At 43.6% G+C, this 19,727-nt stretch overlaps 1 protein-coding gene across 4 annotated transcripts in view; it reads left to right on the forward strand.

Moving 5' to 3' along the window:
* The first annotated feature begins 2,528 nt into the window (after positions 1-2,528).
* GABRG1 (gamma-aminobutyric acid type A receptor subunit gamma1) overlaps positions 2,529-19,727 on the forward strand; it is a 93,504-nt gene continuing 76,305 nt past the window's right edge. The window contains exon 1 of one of the 4 annotated variants that reach the window (XM_033946195.1): positions 2,529-2,848. In XM_033946195.1, the coding sequence (XP_033802086.1) occupies positions 2,745-2,848 (104 nt within the window). In that variant the 5' untranslated portion in view covers positions 2,529-2,744. Of the gene's footprint in view, positions 2,849-2,929; positions 3,317-19,727 lie in introns of those variants that run through there. The other 3 variants (XM_033946179.1, XM_033946205.1, XM_033946187.1) reach the window with 3 other exon arrangements.

Raw genomic sequence — 19,727 nt, forward strand, 5'->3', positions numbered from 1 at the left:
ACATTTTAAGATGTAAAACGTCACCCTGCAAAAAAGAGTTCTTTTGTAGGCAATTTTCCAACAGTATCAACATCATATAAAACTTCTGATATTAATTTTGAACCTTTATCAAGAAAGTAAGGACCCTTTTATCCAACCGAAGTAGAGCTTTATACCGTGGGCCGGTGAGATAAATGCTCTGATTCTCATTTAATTCATATGAGCGTCGGAGCATTTAACTCACTGGCCTGCAGTAAAAAGCTCTACAGTGGTTTAATAAAGGGGAGCATAACTCTAAACCAGTCACTTTAACAAATTTTGATATGAGTACAATTTAGTAAGTTTTATCAGTTTTTTAAAACAATATTTTGAAAAATTAAAGAGGCCTTTTTACCAAACCACATTAAGCGCTAACACATAATTAACACAGGGAAAAAAGGATTACTACAAGTGCAAGTGTTTGGGGGCAATTTGTTTGTATGTGCTATTTTTGGAGGGGATGGGGGGGGGGAGTGTCAGGGCGGGGAAACATTATCCAGCTAGTGTGTTAACTTTAACGCATGCTAACTAAATAATGCAGACTTAACAGAGGAACATTCATTACATTCACCCGGAAGTGGCCTTGGGCAAGTTTAAGTGTCCCTGTGCATCTCCCTAGAGCTGCAACAGATGCCTGAAATGTAGGCCTCCAAAATGCTGGCTTAAATTTCAATCCTAAATGTAGACGCTGCTGCCGGTTCAGCTGATAGCGGGAAGGGAATCCCTGATCAGCTAAGCAAGCAGGACTCTCTGAAACCATGGCTTGGGGGGGGGGAGGGTTCCTGCCAGCTTAGGTCATCGGGGGTAAAATACCTCTGCTACAATCAGCTGAGCTGGCAGCGGCAGAGGACCCTCCTCGACACCCACATCCGCGATCAGCAGGAGAGATGCCCACTCCTTCCTATCACCCCTGACACTCTCCCCCCCCCAATCTGCGATCGGCAGAAGGGATGCCCACTCCCTCCTGTCTAACAACCCCCCACATACAATCAACAGGAGGGATGCCCACTCCCTCCTGCTGCTGGGCCCCATCAATCCCCCAAATCCCCAGCATGCCACCCCAATACCCCCTCAACCCCCAACATCCCAACCTGACAATCCCTGAACACTCCGTCTCTTTGGTATCTGGGCCAATCCTATGGGAGGGACCTTATGTATCTGGGCCAATCAGGTCCTTGGGTCCCTCTCCGGTGCATCCCAAGATGCACCTGGAAGAAGAAAGCCTGCTATTTTGTAAAAGGTGGGCCTGCCAGGATGAGGGAGTGAGCACCCCTCTTGCCGGCTTTCTTCTAAACGTACAGAGGTGTGTGGGTGTCAGGGTGGGATGCTGGGGTGTCAGGGTATTAGGTGTTCGGTCTTGGGCTGGCGTGTTGTGCTGTCAGGGGTTCAAGGGTGCCTGGCAGCAGGAGCGAGTGGGCATCACTCCTGCTGATTGGATGTGTGTGTGTGTGTGTGGGGGGGGGGGGCGGGGGGTTAGGCATGAGGAAGTGGGCATCCCTCCTCCTGATCGTAGATGTGGCTGTTGGGAAGGTCCTCTGCCACTGCTGGCTCAGCTGATCGCAGCAGGGGTATTTTCCTCCTAATCAGCTGAACTGGCAGGGCTGGGGGTGAAGTGGGGCAGAACACAGCAGGGTTGTGGGTGTGCCACAGAAAAACATTTGCGCTGGAGAAAAAAAAAAAAAAAAGTTTGCAGGACACTGCCCTAAATGTTCTCATGTTAATATTTTTGGAGATCTTGAGCACTAATGGAAAAATTAGTACAGGACCAGCAAAAAAAATACCAGTCCTACGTTTGGGCTGTGTTAGCAATGGGCTTTGAACACAAGAAAGCCCCACATAACACTGTAACACTTATTAGTAAAGAGGTGCCTAATACATCAAATTTTTATTTGTATATTTAAAACCTGTAACCTTTTCAGAGCCTCAGATATCAGGCAGTATGGAGTACCTGTCTTGTTAAATTACAAGGTTTTAAAAATGTCTCTTTATGCCTTGTATTTTTTGACCAGTGGTCCTCTTTCTTAAAATATTGGGTGGCAATGCTGACTGCTCTTTCCTCCCTCATATACAGTACCTTTACATATATTTTCTTCACCCTGCTTCTCTTTTGTTGTTCAACTCCTTTTCTCTCACATTCTTTCTCTCCGCTATTTTCCTCCTTCATACTCCCGTCTATCAAATCTCTCCTCCCCCCCCCCCTCCTTTGAGGAGCCGGTAGTAGTGATTTTCTTCCAGTCCCTAGTCTGGAACATTTTCGAACTCCTTCCCCATTGCAACTGGGTGAACTCTCTGCCCTCCCCGACCTTTTTTTTTTTTTTACCCTGGCAGGTCCTCCAGAGAAAGCGCGGGCTATTGGCTAGGGTGAGGCAACGCGCGCCCACCCGAGCCAAAGAGCGAGATAGAACCAGAACCTTGTCAGCCCTTCAACCAAAAGAGAGCTCCACTTTATTTGTAAAACTGTTTGTTTCCCCGTCTACCTTTTTTTTTTTTTTTGCAGAAACAGGTTCCACGTTATAGCAAGTCCCTCCTCCAAAGGGGGGAACTGAATAATCGGTGCCACACTTTTTAAGGCAATGTGTGCAACAACCTGCTGAGCCCATTGGGCGCGTGCAGAGGGGCCTATCTGTTTAATGCTCACTCGGTTCCCCCCGCCCCCTCCCCTCATCCTAACACGTCGAAGTCCGTTAAAGCGCGAAGAGGAACGGAGCAATTCATAAAGGATAAACATGGAAGATTGTTCGAAGCGTACGTGCTTCTCTTTGAGTCTGTGCGGTCGCTGCTCCAGGCTGAGAGTCTTGCTGCTGCTTTTGACGGTGGGCTTGAAAGGCTGGTGAGTACCGGAAACGGAGCTACGCTCTGCAAATATTAAAAAAACTCTCTGAACACGTTGCAATAATAACGCACGGACGTTCTGATTTAAAGAGAATACAGTACTTTGTTTTCGCGCAGTTTTTTTCTCCACGCCTCCTTTTTTTACGCGTTGTTGCCTGTTGAGTATCAACTTTGACTTGAGCCAGCGAACCTGTCTTGTCTATTGCCTTTTCATCCCTGAAACCTTCTATCTAAACGTAGCTTACAAGACCCTTTTCTAATCATATCTTTTACCCATTCGCATTGCAAACAATTGTACCTACGATAAGTAGTAACGATTAGCCAGTACATAGGCGGATGGCATTAACCTGCACAACTGGGGAACAAGGAAACTAAAGTGAAACTTGAGTAAGATGATTCTCGTTGACTATCTTTTGACTGGCGGAAAACTGAAAGAACTGTCTTTACAGCTTCCGAATTTTTTTCGGTAAAGCTCATGTCTTTATGTACATATTATAAACATAATAGTAATGCTCTTAATTGCATTTATGCTTAAATAATAATTTGGCTTACAGCAAGTTGTTCCCTTGCTAATTGTTCGGTTGACATTGTTCTACAAATCTGAGACAACGCTTCCATTTTTGAGGTTAAGTTTTGTTTATTTCCTGAGCTCTACTTTTTTTTATCCCGGGATAAAAAAATACCAGCATAGCACAATAGGGAAATGAGATGGGATTTGATATACCACTGTTTATGTATATATCCAGGTACAGTACTTATTTTGTACTTGGGGCAAATGGATGGTTGGGTGACTCAAGAAGCTGCAGTGAGAATTGAACCCAGTTTCCCAGGTTACTTCTCTACTGTTCTGTGAACAGATTTATTCATACTTATATATGCTCATCTCACTAGTAACTGCTGGAAAAACAACTGTGTCTTTCAGTAGTATGAATCACAACCCAAATGTTATTTTGTTTACTAAAATCTTCATTCAGTAAAGTACTGTTTTCTACAAAACATCACTACTGTATATATTTGAACATAAATTATGAAGAGAGAATGTGTTTTACCCTTAATGGATTTATAACAGAAATTTCCCTATCCCTTCATAGAAACTATAACATAAGTAACTCATGCTATATGGTTTAATTGACATAAACAGATTTTTTTACCACTGTTTCCACTTTACTAATATCCATTATTGATTCAATACTTTTCTGTATACACTTGGAGTGAAGTTATACATACATTCAGAATTAAAAGGGATATTCACACACAATTTGGGGCTGATTGTCATTTTCACATGATCCCATTGGACTGGATGTGGAGAAATCAGCATCAAAATCTGACAGAATAAATTATACAACTTTTTATTATTTTAAATCGAGGCCTTCTCTTTATTAATGGAAGTGTGTGGAGAAGTATACCTTAAAGTAGTGAGTACTGCTCAACTATCCTTCCAGAGAAGAAGAATTTATTTCCTTTTGCCTCCATTGAAGTGTATGTACATATATTGTAACTTCAGGAGATGTTTTTTTTAAGATGTACACTTCTCCCTCTCGATTCGCGGGTTTAGGACTCGCAAATTTGGTTATTCGCAAGTTTCTAAAGTCAGACCCACTACCACCTTCCAAATGCCTCATAAAATGCCCAAACCTGGCCTCACTGCGTTACCGTGACTCAAAACTGGTGCAACCACCGCAGGCAACAAGTGACTCAGTCAGCTCCTCCTTGCACACGACCACAAAGCCCTGCTCTAACGGCCTCACTTCTCCCAGGATCGTCACAACATCCGGCCACAATCCCCCCAGGCCTTCGTCACTCTTACGGCCTCATTCCTCACCTCCCCCATACAGCCACAGCATCTGGCCACCTGCCAGTCCCGCACTCCCAGCCGGGTTTCTGAGTGCCAGCGCCCCAGCCAATCAGCGGCTGCCTTGGTCTCGGCCACTCCGTGGCACTAGGTGGGGTGCAGCCAATGGTGAGAAGGATCTCTGCCGCTGTCACACTGAACCGCTGCCAAGCCAGCCAAAAGGCATCATCCTTATGAGGGAAGGGGAAGTCCGCTGTCTTTTCAGTGCTTCCCCGCTTTACCCGCTAGACCACCAGGTAAGCTGTATAGAGGTCCGGGAGGCAGGAGGGAGGCGAAGGAGAGGTCTGGGAGGCAGGAAGGAGGCAGGGATGGGTCAGCGCTGGCCCTAAATGTTGTTCGCATTTTCTTGATATTTGCGGGCCGGCTCTGCCCCTAACCTCTGCGAATATTGATGGGGAAGTGTATATTCAATATTATATGATATACAGAAACTATGGTAATCCTATATGTACATAGAAGGTATATACAGGTATAGTAAGATATACATATATTTTAATCATGTATTTTACAACCTATACCAAAGCTCATGTATTGTAACACCTTTAGCACTGATAGAACCTTCATTTTTGTTTAAAATACTGTGTTTTAGGTGGTATAGACTCACTAGTTTTTAGCCATTGTGTCTGATTAGGTGGAGAAGGGAGGGGCTCTGTTTTACTTCTAAGGTTAATTGCATTATCTTTGGGACATTGCTGTGAACAAGGCTGCCCTGTAAACATCTAAAAGCTAAGTTACTCAGCATTTCATATTCTGCTCTTTTGACTGGTTTTCAGCATTATATCTGCTTAATTTCTCTTCTCCTCCCTGTTTCTTACTAAAAAAATATAAAAAAGCACAAAAAAATAAATCCTTCTCTTTCCTCTATTAAATCTTATTTCCTCTTCCTGCATTTTTGTTTAAAATACTGTGTTTTAGGTGGTATAGAGCCTATATTTCTGGTGCCTGTGGCTCAGGGTGACTAAAGTAGGGAAAATCCTGTTATAAATCCTGTGTTTTAGGGTAGCACTGATAGAACCTGCAGTTTTGTTTAAAATACTGTGTTTTAGGTGGTATAGAGCCTATATTTCTGCCTTACTAGTAGTCTTACTTATAGTCCCACCAACCCCAGGGACCACTATTCATATATAGAGACCCATATAATCAGGACTACTCAAATCAAGTCACTTCACAACCAATCAAGATGACCTTTATTCTATGCAATCACTGTGGTGCTTTAATTCCAAGACATACTATTTGGAGGCTTAAGGCTTGCCCCATCTGTCTTCAACTTGCCAGTATTAAGGAGGAGCTCTGCAAACTTAAACAGGAATTGAATACAATTAAAGCAGCTTCCATCACTCCACAAAATCATACCAACTTACCACCTCTACCTCAAAGAATAAAACAGCCCAGGAATAAATGGGTCACAGTAGGCTCAGGAAGACTGCGACATGTAACACAGAAACATCCACCTTCACTTATATTACCTCTACAGAGTTCCTTCGCTCCACTAGTGCACTGCGATACTCAAGAAAACAGAAGGGAGGTGGGACTGGAACCAATGAAGGTAACTCAAGAGAACAAGCGCACCCTAAGTACAAATAAAAAAGCCAAAAACAGAAAACTATTACTGTTGGGGGATTCCATCATCAGAGGCATTAACCTTGGAACACAGGGCGAGGAGACCAAAATAGTGAAATGTCTTCCAGGATCCTCAGCTACCAGGAGTTCCAGGCAAATACTGACTATAATTAAGGAAGAAACTAAGGATTTTAACACTGATGTTGTTATCCATCTGGGAACAAATGACCTGGCCAACAACTCCACACTTGCAGCACAGAAAGCTTTTCGGGAACTTGGTGAGGGCGTGAAACCTTTTGTAAAGACTTTAGCTTTTTCTGAAATACTGCCTGCATATGGAAAAGGAGAGCAAAGAGTGAAAAACACAGAGGACTTTAATAGATGGCTCAGAGCCTGGTGTCATCAAGAAGGCTTCAGGTACATAGGAGGATGGGGAAATACATGGAAGGACAAGAAGCTATATTGCACTGATGGGCTACATATTACTACAGCAGGAAAAAGAAACCTTGCAGAGAAATTTAGACAATATTTTTCTAGGCATTTAAACTAGAAGGTGGGGTGGTGTATGTACGAAGGACAATTATAGAGACCACCCCCGGCAAAAGAAAAGATGTGATAGTAGTAAAGGCTGCAACATAAGCAATATCAGCAACTCATTTCTTAGTATTGCAACGGAAAGTGAAACGACACAAAAATCCATACGAAAAAGGAGATTATCGCTGAAAAATAGCTGGAAAGCGATGACCACAAATGCTCGCAGTCTAAGCAACAAAGTTCATGATCTGCAAGCCCTGATATTAGAGGCAGATCTAGATATTGTTGCTATCACAGAGACATGGTTCAGTGAATCACATGGATGGGATGCAAACATACCGGGATATAATCTTTTTAGGAAGGACAGAGATGGTCATAAAGGTGGAGGAGTAGCTCTCTATGTAAAGATCAATATCCAAGCGACCGAAATGCAAGGGACCTGGGGAGAGGAAGAAGCGATATGGATTGTTCTGAAAAGAGAAGATGGAACTTCTATCTACGTGGGTGTAGTCTACAGACCTCCGACTCAATCGCAGCAAATTGATAAGGATCTGATTGTGGATATCCAAAAGTTTGGAAGGAAAGAGGAGGTTCTGCTGTTGGGAGATTTCAACCTGCCGGATGCGGACTGGAATGTTCCGTCTGCGGAATCGGAAAGAAGTAGGGAGATTGTGGATGCCTTTCAAGAGGCTCTGCTCAGACAAATGGTGATGGAACCCACAAGGGAAAAAGCGATATTGGATCTGGTCCTCACAAATGGAGAGAGTATCTCTAATGTTCGAGTGGGTGCTCACCTGAGTAGTAGCGATCATCAAACGGTTTGGTTTGATATAACGGCTAAAGTGGAGAGCGGCCGCACGATACTTAAAGTCCTAGATTTCAAACGTACGGACTTTAATGCAATGGGAAAGTACCTGAAGAAAGAGCTGTTAGGATGGGAGGACATAAGAGAAGTGGAAAGACAGTGGTCTAAGCTGAAAGGAGCGATAAAAATGGCTACGGACCTTTATGTGAAGAAAATCAATAAAAACAAGAGAAAAAGGAAGCCGATATGGTTCTCCAACCTAGTGGCTGAGAAAATAAAGGCGAAAGAGTTGGCGTTCATGAAATATAAAAAAAACCAAGAAGAGGAGAGCAGAAAGGACTACAGGGTGAAACTGAAAGAAGCCAAGAGAGAGATACGTTTGGCGAAGGCACAGGCGGAAGAACAAATGGCTAAAAATGTAAAAAAGGGAGATAAACATTTTTTCAGATATATTAGTGAAAGGAGGAAGATAAAAAATGGAATTGCTAGGCTAAAAGATGCTGGGAACAAATATGTGGAGAGTGATGAGGAGAAAGCAAATGTGCTAAACAAATACTTCTGTTCTGTGTTCACAGAAGAAAATCCTGGAGAAGGACCGAGATTGTCTGGCAAAGTACACGAGAAAATGGAGTAGATTCTGCGCCGTTCACAGAGGAGGGTGTTTATGAGCAACTTGAAAAACTGAAGGTGGACAAAGCGTTGGGACCAGATGGGATCCATCCCAGGATACAAAGGGAGCTCAGAGAGGTTCTGGCGAGTCCTATTAAAGATTTGTTCAACAAATCTCTGGAGACGGGAGTGATTCCTGGGGATTGGAGGAGAGCGGATGTGGTCCCTATTCATAAAAGTGGTCACAGGGATGAAGCAGGAAACTACATGCCGGTGAGCCTCACTTCAGTTGTTGGAAAAATAATGGAAGTGTTGCTGAAAGAAAGGATAGTGCACTTCCTTGAATCTAATGGGTTACAGGATCCAAGGCAACATGGCTTTACAAAAGGTAAATCGTGCCAAACGAACCTGATTGAATTTTTTTGATTGGGTGACCAGAGAGCTGGATCGAGGACATATGCTAGATGTAATTTACTTGGATTTCAGCAAAGCCTTTGATACAGTTCCTCATAGGAGGCTGTTGAACAAACTTGAAGGGCTGAAGTTAGGACCCAAAGTGGTGAACTGGGTCAGAAACTGGCTGTCGGACAGGCGCCAGAGGGTGGTGGTTAATGGAAGTCGCTCGAAGGAAGGAAAGGTGACTAGTGGAGTCCCTCAGGGTTCGGTGCTGGGGCCAATCCTGTTCAATATGTATGTAAGTGACATTGCTGAAGGGTTAGAAGGAAAAGTGTGCCTTTTTGCAGATGATACCAAGATTTGTAACAGAGTAGACACCGAAGAGGGAGTGGAGAATATGAAAAAGGATCTGCAAAAGTTAGAGGAATGGTCTAATGCCTGGCAACTAAAATTCAATGCAAAGAAATGCAGAGTAATGCATTTGGGGATTAATAATAGGAAGGAACCGTATATGCTGGGAGGAGAGAAGCTGATATGCACGGACGGGGAGAGGGACCTTGGTGTGATAGTGTCCGAAGATCTAAAGGCGAAAAAACAGTGTGACAAGGCAGTGGCTGCTGCCAGAAGGATTCTGGGCTGTATAAAGAGAGGCGTAGTCAGTAGAAGGAAGAAGGTGTTGATGCCCCTGTACAGGTCATTGGTGAGGCCCCACTTGGAGTATTGTGTTCAGTTTTGGAGACCGTATCTGGCGAAAGACGTAAGAAGACTTGAGGCGGTCCAGAGGAGGGCGACGAAAATGATAGGAGGCTTGCACCAGAAGACGTATGAGGAGAGACTGGAAGCCCTGAATATGTATACCCTAGAGTAAAGGAGAGACAGGGGAGATATGATTCAGACGTTCAAATACTTAAAGGGTATTAACGTAGAACAAAATCTTTTCCAGAGAAAGGAAAATGGTAAAACCAGAGGACATAATTTGAGGTTGAGGGGTGGTAGATTCAGGGGCAATGTTAGGAAATTCTACTTTACGGAGAGGGTGGTGGATGCCTGGAATGCGCTCCCGAGAGAGGTGGTGGAGAGTAAAACTGTGACTGAGTTCAAAGAAGCGTGGGATGAACACAGAAGATTTAGAACCAGAAAATAATATTAAATATTGAACTAGGCCAGTTACTGGGCAGACTTGCACGGTCTGTGTCTGTGTATGGCCGTTTGGTAGAGGATGGGCAGGGGAGGGCTTCAATGGCTGGGAGGGTGTAGATGGGCTGGAGTAAGTCTTAACAGAGATTTCGGCAGTTGGAACCCAAGCATAGTACCGGATAAAGCTTTGGATTCTTGCCCAGAAATAGCTAAGAAGAAAAAAAAAAAAAAAAAAAAAATTTAAATTGAATCAGGTTGGGCAGACTGGATGGACCATTCGGGTCTTTATCTGCCGTCATCTACTATGTTACTATGTTACCTTTACTGAAGCTCTCGGAATTGACTCCCAAGTCATTAGTAGTGGTATAGAAGTTTCCAATAAACATAAACATATTAAATGATTCCATAGCTATATAAGTCTTGTCTTGAGTTCCATGTTTTATCATTTTGTAATTTAACTATATTTTCTTAGTAGAAAACTGACATGTTACAATCCTTTGCAATGTTCATCCTAGTTTTGACAGCTTTTTTTTTTTTAAATTGTAAATATAAATTTCCATAGTAAAACAATATTAATATGTGCAAAGAAATAGGTAATATAAGCTTCACTCCCTTTTACTATGTCACAGTAGAGGTTTCTACTGCAGCCAAGAGCGCTAAATGCTCTGACACTAATAGAATTCTATGAGCAATGGTGCATTATGGGCTGTATTCTATATAGGACGCCCGGTCTCAGCAGCCACCTAAGTGTCTTTTGAGAATCGCATTTATCCTGACATACAGATGACTAATCCCACCTAACCACCCCGATACTCTAAGTGGCGTCCATGATGGAATGAAGATGTAATTTGCAATATGTGGCTCTTCTAAGCATTGCCCAACTTCAGAAACAGCAACAACAACAAAAAACCCGATGAGCTCCCAGATTACTTTCAGAAACAATTCTAGTTGTAAGAGCAATTATTGCTGGAAAGACTTCAATCAAGGTCAGGGAATATAAGCTAAAAGGAGTGATCTGCGTTTGTGAATGTATGATCAAATTTTACAAGAAACCATATTGTGTCTTATCTGAGTTGCTGTCACAGTTTGTGTAGCACAGTCTTCTGGATTCTGGTCAGGAGGCTTATAATGCCAATGTTCTGGTCATGTTGTCTAACAGAAAGGAATCCAACAAAAACTGCAGTATCATCAAGCAAAGCAAAAACAAAAAACAAACTGCAGACTCCTATGTATCAGATGCAGGCAATGTTTATTATACCAAATATTTTATGCAGTTGAAAATACCACCTTATAACAAACCAAGGGACCTGACACGGTCCATGTTTCGGAAAACACTCCTTCCTCAGAGGTCCATGGTTCTAAGGTATAAAGTAAACCACAATAAAAGGTATAAAACAACCGTCTGTATGGTATCCTTCTCCACTTAGATCAACAAATCAGTATTTGTTGACCATTCCATCACTGAAAGTAATTGGCACCAGAAGAACCACAACCTTTTCTATCTTGGGACCCCAGCTTTGGAACAAACTTCCAATCTATTTGCGCGCTGAAACCTCCTTAGAAAAATTTAAAAGCAATCTAAAAAGCTATCTTTATAAAGATGCTTATGAATCTTAGATCAGACAATCCTTTTGACTCTCCTATTTACTTTTAGATCAGGTCTTACCTAAACAATTACTCTTAGACTAAGTCTTCCTAAAAATTTTTTTTTCTTTTCTCTTTAATACCTCTCCTAAAGTTGTTCTTCCCTAACTGTTGTTTTATTTTTAATTGTTTATTTTAAATCAAATGTAATTTAACCTTTCATTCCTTACATATCTTTAATGTAACTATGGATAAAACTGTATGTTTATGGTTTTAAACTGTTTTATTTGTCCCCCCAAATTATTATTGTTATACGCATTGAAAATACTTGATATTGTGTTTAAATCAAAATCTCAATAAACTTGAAACTTAAAAGTAGTGTAGCCCCACCTGCAGCTCCTTTTCAATTATTGTGTAGTCATGTATTCCTAGTGACCAGATGAACACTTAGGCAGAGAAGGAGGGTGCTCAGGAAAATATACACTAACAACCACTAGATTCCTAATTTATCTAAGAGAACCTGGTTAGGATTTACTGTGTTTGAGAATCAGGTGAGATATTACGAATTTAGAGTTAAATTAATAAAAACTCAATCTGAAAGTACATAACTGGCTTTATTGCACTTTCCCAATAAATAATTATTAAAACCATTACCATTAAAAGCAGGTTTAAAAAGTTTAAATCTCTCTATATAAAATCGGATGTATGTATGTATGTTCCAGCATAACTCTGAAACGCATGGACAGATTGGTATACATATCACTTACTATCGGGGGGGGAAAATACTGTGGGGTTGGGAAGGGGGTAATGTGTTTTTTATATATGGAGCTGCATTGACTAATTGTGTGAAGCTTGGGGAATGATGTCGCAAGGAAGTGAAGCTGTGCTGTGCTGTCATTGCTGTAACAATGCCTCAAAGGAAATGTAAGGCAATTGGCCAAATGCAATCAAAGGCTAAAAGAATGAAACACCAGCATATACAAGAAAATCCCGAGGAGAGGAATACAAGACTTGTGACGCTGCGCGACAGAGCTGCTACATCTAGAGCTTCAGAGATGGTACAGCAGCGTGAGGCCAATTTTATTCCTTTTCCTGTCTAATAGAAGATTAGAATAAATAAATACCTGGGCAATGATGGGAAATCAGCTAGTAAATTATAAAGTCCAAGCTCCTGACGGTCATAGGCTCCCTGCGCTAAAAACCACTATCGCAGTTTAGTAAAAGGGGACCATAGTGCAAAATATAGACAGCAGATATAAATTCTCAAAACAGACACATTTTGATCACTAAATTGAAAATAAAATCATTTTTCCTACCCTTGCTGTCTGGTGATTTCATGAGTTTCTGGTTGTGTTTCCTTCTGAGTGTGCATCCTTTCTTTCTGCTCTCAGGCCCAACAATTGTCCCTTTCTATTCCCTCCCTCCTTCCTATGTCCTTAGTGCCCCCGATGCCACCTTCCTATGTCCTTAGTGCCTCCAATGCCTCCTTCCTATGTCCTTAGTGCGCCTTCCTATGTCCTTAATGCCCCCAGTGCCTCCTTCCCATATCCTTAGTGCCCCCAGTGCCCCTTCCTATGTCCCTAGCGCCCCCAGTGCCTCCTTCCCATGTCCTTAGTGCCCCCAGTGCCTCTTCCTATGTCCTTAGTGCCCCTTCCTATGTCCTTAGCGCCCCAAATGCCTCCTTCCCATGTCCTTAGTGCCCCCAGTGCCTCCTTCCCATGTCCTCCTCATTGCCTTTCAGCCTTTGTTCCACCACCTCCCCCGAAGCTAGCCAGCCTACCTCCCTCCCTGCCGCGCTAAAGCCAGCCTGCCTGCCTCCCTCCCTCCAGCGCCGAGGCCAAAGCCTGCCCCCCCCCCCCCAGACCAGCCTCCACTGCTGCAGCCTATCACCGCTTCAACCACCCCACCGGTCCGCCGCTGCTGCCGACCGCCAACCGCTGTAACTAAAGTAAAGAAAGGTCCAGGCACCTGCCCACACACCTTCTTCCTGACGTCAATTCTGACATCGGAGAGGAAGTTCTGGGCCTGCCAGGCAGCGATTGGCTGGCTTGGAACTTCCTCTCAGACATCAGAATTGACATCAGGAAGAAGGTGTGTGGGCAGGCGCCTGGACTTTCCTTCATTTTAGTTGTGGCGGGCGGTGGTCGGCAGAGGACCGGGGGGGAGAGGTGTTTAAAGCGGCGGTAGGCAGCAGCAGCAGGGGCCGGTCAGGGGGGCAGCAGGCTTCGGCGCTGGAGGGGAAGCGATCGCCTGTCCCATTGTCCCCACGCACAGCTTCAGGACGCTGTCCCTGAAAACGGGACATTTCGGTGTCCCGAAGCTGTGCATGGGGACAACAGGACAAGGGATCTAAAAAGGGCACAGCCCCTTTCAAAATGGGACGTATGGTCACCTGATCTTTATGGGGAAGAGAAGCAGGTTGGGCACCCCTGCTCAAGCTAGCTAAGTCGCAAGCCGCACTCAAGTGGCTAAAGAGCCGCATGCGGCTTGCCGACCACTGGGAAAGAGTAATGGAAGACATGAAGTCAGAGGGAGAAATATATGGATGCTCTTTAAGTATGGGAATGTTTTGAGAGGAAAATAATAAAAATTTGATTGTGGAAATAAATTGAGGAGTGTTTGTTAAAATATTTCTTGTGAAACAATATAGAAGTGTATTTTAGGACTTTTAAAAGAAAAATAAAACTTCAGGAGGATTGAAGGCAAACAAAAGGGTAAAAGTAGAATTCGTAATAACTGTAATTTTAAACTAGTCCCTGTTTTTGAGGGATTGAAGTCTTTTAAAAGAGAAAATTGGATTTATTTGGGAAGTAATAGGATATTGTGGAAACCTAGTGGTTCTTCCCTGTTTTGAAGACTAAGAAAGGTCTGTTTTTTAAAAGCAGCTGGTTATACTCTTCTGTAAGGGAGCTGCTGAAAATACAGTATATATCTTTTAGATTTTTAAGGGAAATATTGGTTTTTATTTTCTCAAGGGTTCATGGCAGCTTATCTCCTTGTGTTATAAGCTCTGGGAGGATTAACCAGGTTTGAATATAAACCTGTCCAATGAAACAAATTCATTTTTTTTTTGTTTTCCTTTTTTAGGTTCAATTTTGGGTTTATTTTTAGGTTTTTATTTTGGAGTGTGACTGGTATGATTGAGAGCTGAATTATATGACAACTGAAAAAAAGTTACAAATGCTCGCAATATCTGTCCTGGCCTCAGAATTCCCACACTCATTCGCCCCAAACACCACCCATCCTACAAAAACCCTCACAAAGTCAACCATGCCTTTCTAAAACCTGTCCTCGCTTCCACTCCTCCCAACCTTGCCTCACATTCTCTCACCCCAATCCCAACACTCTATTGCAATGTCAGATCCGCTTGCAATAAGATACAAATCTTGAAGGACCTACTCGAGGATTCTGACCCCGGATTCCTATTCATCACAGAATCTTGGATCACAAAAGATGACCAATTTACTCAAAACGAACTCTGTTCCCACGGCTACTAAGGCCTCTTCTCTCCCAGAACCAATCGAAGAGGAGGCGGCCTAGCCCTCCTTTTCAAATCATTCTTCGATGTCCCAACTCCTTGAAAAGGGCAGCCACTCCTCATTAGAATACATGTTAGCCTCAGTCAATGACGAATTCCACCCTCATCCTCTGGGTATCCTGCTTCTATACCGCCCACCTGCACCTTGGAACAATTCCTCCGAACTCGTCTTTGAAACCATAACAAACGCCTTCCTCAAATTTCAAAGATTACTGATCTTCGGAGACATCAATCTCCACCTTGACGATGTCACCAACAAGGATACATCCGAATTTAATAGCTTCCTCTCCGCTTTAGGTTTCCCCCCCCACACACTCTCCCCAACCCACGAAAAAGGCCACACACTAGACCTCATCAGCTTTCTAGATCTTACTACTCACAAAACCTCAACTGACGACATTCGCTGGGAAATTGTCCCCTGGTCCGACCACTACCTAGGGGCCTTCTATCTCCCCATTTTCATGTCACATCTCGGGCCCCCATTCTGCACCTCAAATTCTATTACCTTCCGTAAAAAAATCTCGAGCAATCTGTTCTGGATCAATTTTCTCGACAAATTTTCCCCCATCTCTAAACCTGCAGAACCAGAATCTAACTGGCAAAACTGGGTCACCCTCTCTGAGTCCACCTTCGATTCCCTCGCCCCTCTCTCCACTAAAACCATTTCCTACTCCCCTAAGGCCCCTAAGGCTCCCATACCACAGAGAACTGAAACAGAAATGCCGTGCTCTGGAACGAAAATAGAAAAAATCTAAATCTCCTGGAGGGTCAACATTAAAATCTACAATACTGTTCTAAAAAAAGCAAGGAAAAACTTCTACGGTGACAAAATCTCCAAATCCAACAATCAGAGTAGCACATTATTTAACATCTGGCGTTCCTTAACCTCCCAAAATGACTCCATACTTCCCTCCTCCCTCTCAGCCGATTCTTTAGCAAAGTTCTTCAATGATAAGGTCTCCACCTTGAGGCGCTCCTTCCCACCTGCAATCTCCTACAAATCTCTGATTCCAATTGACCCCAACCCTATCCCAACAGACTCATACCCTATCCCAGCAGACAGATCCTGGCCTTCCTTCAAACTTGTTTCCGAATCCCTGGTCTATAATCTCTGCCTCAAATTGAAATCCTGCAACTGTACCTTGGATCCTTTCCCCTCCTACCTCTACGAGAACACTCCCCCTCAGGCCATCTCAGGCCATCTCATCTCTTACCATTCTCATAAACTCCGCCCTCCATTCGGGTCTCTTTTCCCCAGAAATGGGCCATATTTCCTTAACCCCACTACTGAAAAAACCTGAGCTTGACCCCTCTACACCATCCAGCTACCGTCCAATAGCTAACATTCTCCTTCTTACCAAGATGCTAGAGTCCATCATATCCACTCAACTATCTCCCTACCTTGAGAAATTCACCATTCTTCAACCCTACCAATACGGCTTCCGTCCCAATTTCAGCACCGAATCCCTTCTGACCTCCTTAATCTCAAAATTTCAATATCTCCATTCTCGCAACAAGTTCGCGTCCTTCTTCAATTCGACCTCTCTGCAGCTTTTGATGTCGTCCATCATGATATTCTAATTTACCAACTCACCGAGATAGGCATAAACTCCACAGTCCTTGACTGGTTCTCGAAGTTCTTACGCTCCCGCTCCTACATACATAGTCAACATGAAGGGCACTTCTTCCTCCCCCTGGAACCCGATCTGTGGAGTCCCGCAAGGCTCACCTCTCTCTCCTATCCTCTTCAACATTTATATGTTCTCCCTTAAACTCCTCCATCTCTCCCCCCTTGAAACACTCTACACTTACGCAGACGACATCTTTGTCCTCCTTGAGACCGACCGGAACCTCACCAACCTCTCGACGAACATATCCTTTTGTATAACGAACCTTCAATCCTGGGCCCACACTGTGCAGATGAAACTGAACGAATCTAAAACAAAACTTCTCTGGCTTGGCCCAAAATTGTACCAACTGCCCACCTCCATCCCATTGTCCTCTGGCCCCACTCTGCTTCTTGAATATTCTAGTAAAGTTCTGGGAGTCATCATTGACTCTACACTTTCCTTCAATGACCACCTCAACTCCCTAGTAAAAAAATGTTTCTTCAGCCTTCACATGCTGAGAAAAGTGAGATCCTGTTTCCATCAAAAACACTTTGCCGTCCTTGTCCAATCCACCATCCTTTCCAGACTGGACTACTGCAACTTAGCCTAACAAAGAAAAACCTTCAAAGACTCCAGCGGATTCAGAATACCGCTGCTAAGCTTATCTTCGCAAAAAGCAAATTCGACCATGTCTCACCGCTTTTATCCAAGCTCCACTGGCTTCTGATTATTTCCAGAGTCCACTTCAAATGTGCCTGCCTCACTTTCAAGATCCTACATGGTATCCTCCCTCCCTTCATTCCTCTTTCTTGGAACTCCTCTAACACCAATTCTGCCAGATCCACCCCAAAACTGAAACTTTCCTTTCCCTCTCTAAAAGGCGTTTCACTTGTAGGAAAACTAGGTTCTTCCCTCCCTTTCAGAATCACTCAGCTCTGGAACAACCTTACCTCCCCTCTTAGGAATCTGAGCTCCCTCCAACTCTTCCGTTAACATCTGAAAACCTGGTTATTCTCAAAAATGTAACTCCTCCTCCCTCTCTAGTTATTCTAGTCCTCTAAATTTTCTCTTCATTTTGTCTCTTCCCTCCACTGGAGTTCCTTTCTACCCTAACTCTTGTTAACCGTGTCGAGCTTTACGAATGTAGAGATGATGTGGTATACAAACCTAAGGTTTAGATTAGATTAGATTAGATTCCTGTCCAGACCTGGCGTGGCCTTACTGCAGACTGGCTCTCTGGCACCTTTGGCTCCTGGTTGCCCTCTGGCTCAGCAATGAAGATCATCTTGCTGGTTGCTGCCCTGTTTTCTTTGCTCCTTTGCTGCCTGCCCTGTGTGGTCCCCATAGCCACCGAACTGTTGATTCTACTGTCAACCGATCCACTGCTGCTATAACCCTTGCCCTCTCCCAATACCTCCCAGTCCCTACAACTGATCCTAACTTCCTCCTTCTTTAACTTTGTCAGGCTTGTCTCCTTCCTCCTTCATTCGACTAGCCTGAAAGGGGGGCTGAAGGAGTCTGGGACTGGTTTTCCTGAGTTTTAAATTAAGTTTTCTCTTTAATAAAATGCTGAATTATGTTTAGTTGCAGACCTAACTTATCTCATGTTCTAGCCTGCCTGCACTAGGTGTTGTAGCAGGGCGTTTTAGCTTCTTATGGTTATCTCAATAACCATACACAATATTGTATTCCACCCTCCTGGACATGTAACAGAAAGACTGCAGAGCTTAGATTAGTGACCTGCTAGTGACCTGCTAGTGTGAGCTTAGGACCAATGATTGTTAAGAAAAGTAACACTTGAGACGTTCTTTCTAGAATTCAGTTGTATAGCCAGAAAAGTGTATAAATATCTCTGTAACTTCCTGGTTTTGGGACTTCTGAAGCCAGCTTAGAGCTCAGGGGTCCGCATATTCTGAATAAAATATACCTGTCGCGTTCTTGAAGTCTCTTAAGTTTTGTGGCTGACCAAAATGACCTTTCAGTGCTCGCAATCAGAATTAATATATTCTGCCAAAATATTTTTAACTTTAACTTGCAGGAATTTTAATTTTGGCTTCTAAGCAACTTCTGCCATTTTAAAGAAACAGCAATGTTTTTGCAAAGCAGTAACCACATAGCACTACTCAATGGAACACCGTCATCTTTGCTGGCCACTTAAATTTATTTTAAATTTATTAAAATTTTAATATTATACTTTTAAACAAGAGCTGGTCTTACGTAGCCTGTAACTCCCATCAACCTTAGAGCCAGGCACACAACCAATTGTGCTATTTTCACATGCACAAGGGCTGGCCAGGCACACAACCAATCATGTGCCATCTGTACAGTATATGTACAAGGACTAATCGCCATCAGCAATGGGACAACACTGAGGGTAGCCTATAACTCCTATCAACCTTAGAGCCAGGTACACAACCAATTGTGCTATTTTCACATGCACGAGGGCTGGCCAGGCACACAACCAATCCTGTGCCATCTGTACAGTATTGGGCTCATAATCGAAACAGAAAAACGTTTAAAAACTGGCCTAAATTGGCACTTGGACGATCTAAAAGACAAGTCATCCAAATGCCGATAATCGAAACGGGTTTTAGACGTATTTTAAAATGATCTAGGCCAGGGGTCAGCAACCTTTTTAAAGCAAAGAGCCATTTTTTCCTAAATGTTTGACCCAAGATTTACAAAGAGCCGCAATGGGTAGACAAGGGGGTTTGAGATATGATGATGTCAGCGGATGTTGCCCAATCCGGTCCCAAGCTCAGGCAGAGCTGGGGCCTTTCTTATCTGCTCTTCCCAATCCAGAAGAAGCCTCCAATGGCTCAGGAAACCTCCATTTTGCTCTTCCCAGCCCTTCTTTCTCCTCAAGCGGCCGATGCACAAAACTATCACTGGTTTCTTAGTTGCAACACTCTGAACCATATCTCCCACTGTTCAAGATCCCTCTTATTTTTCACATCTTCCAGTAAGACGCTGCTGCTTTCAGCGCGATACCGCGCTGCTGAGACGTGCGCTGTTGGCTGTGCTGGTCCTCTGCCCCAGAACAGGAATTGACTTAAGAGGGGGGCAGAGGACCGGCACAGCCAACAGCGCGCGCCTCAGCCGAGCGTACCACGTCGGAAGCAGCAGCGTCATTCTGGAAGATGTGAAAACATAAGAGGAATTTTGAACAGTGTGAGGTCGTCAGAAGCACTGTTCTTAGCCGCATCCACGTGGCGAAAGAGCCGCATGTGGCTCGCGAGCCGCAGGTTGCCG

This window comes from Geotrypetes seraphini, chromosome 1 (genome assembly GCF_902459505.1).
Source record: "Geotrypetes seraphini chromosome 1, aGeoSer1.1, whole genome shotgun sequence".
NCBI classification, from domain to species: Eukaryota; Metazoa; Chordata; class Amphibia; order Gymnophiona; family Dermophiidae; genus Geotrypetes; species Geotrypetes seraphini.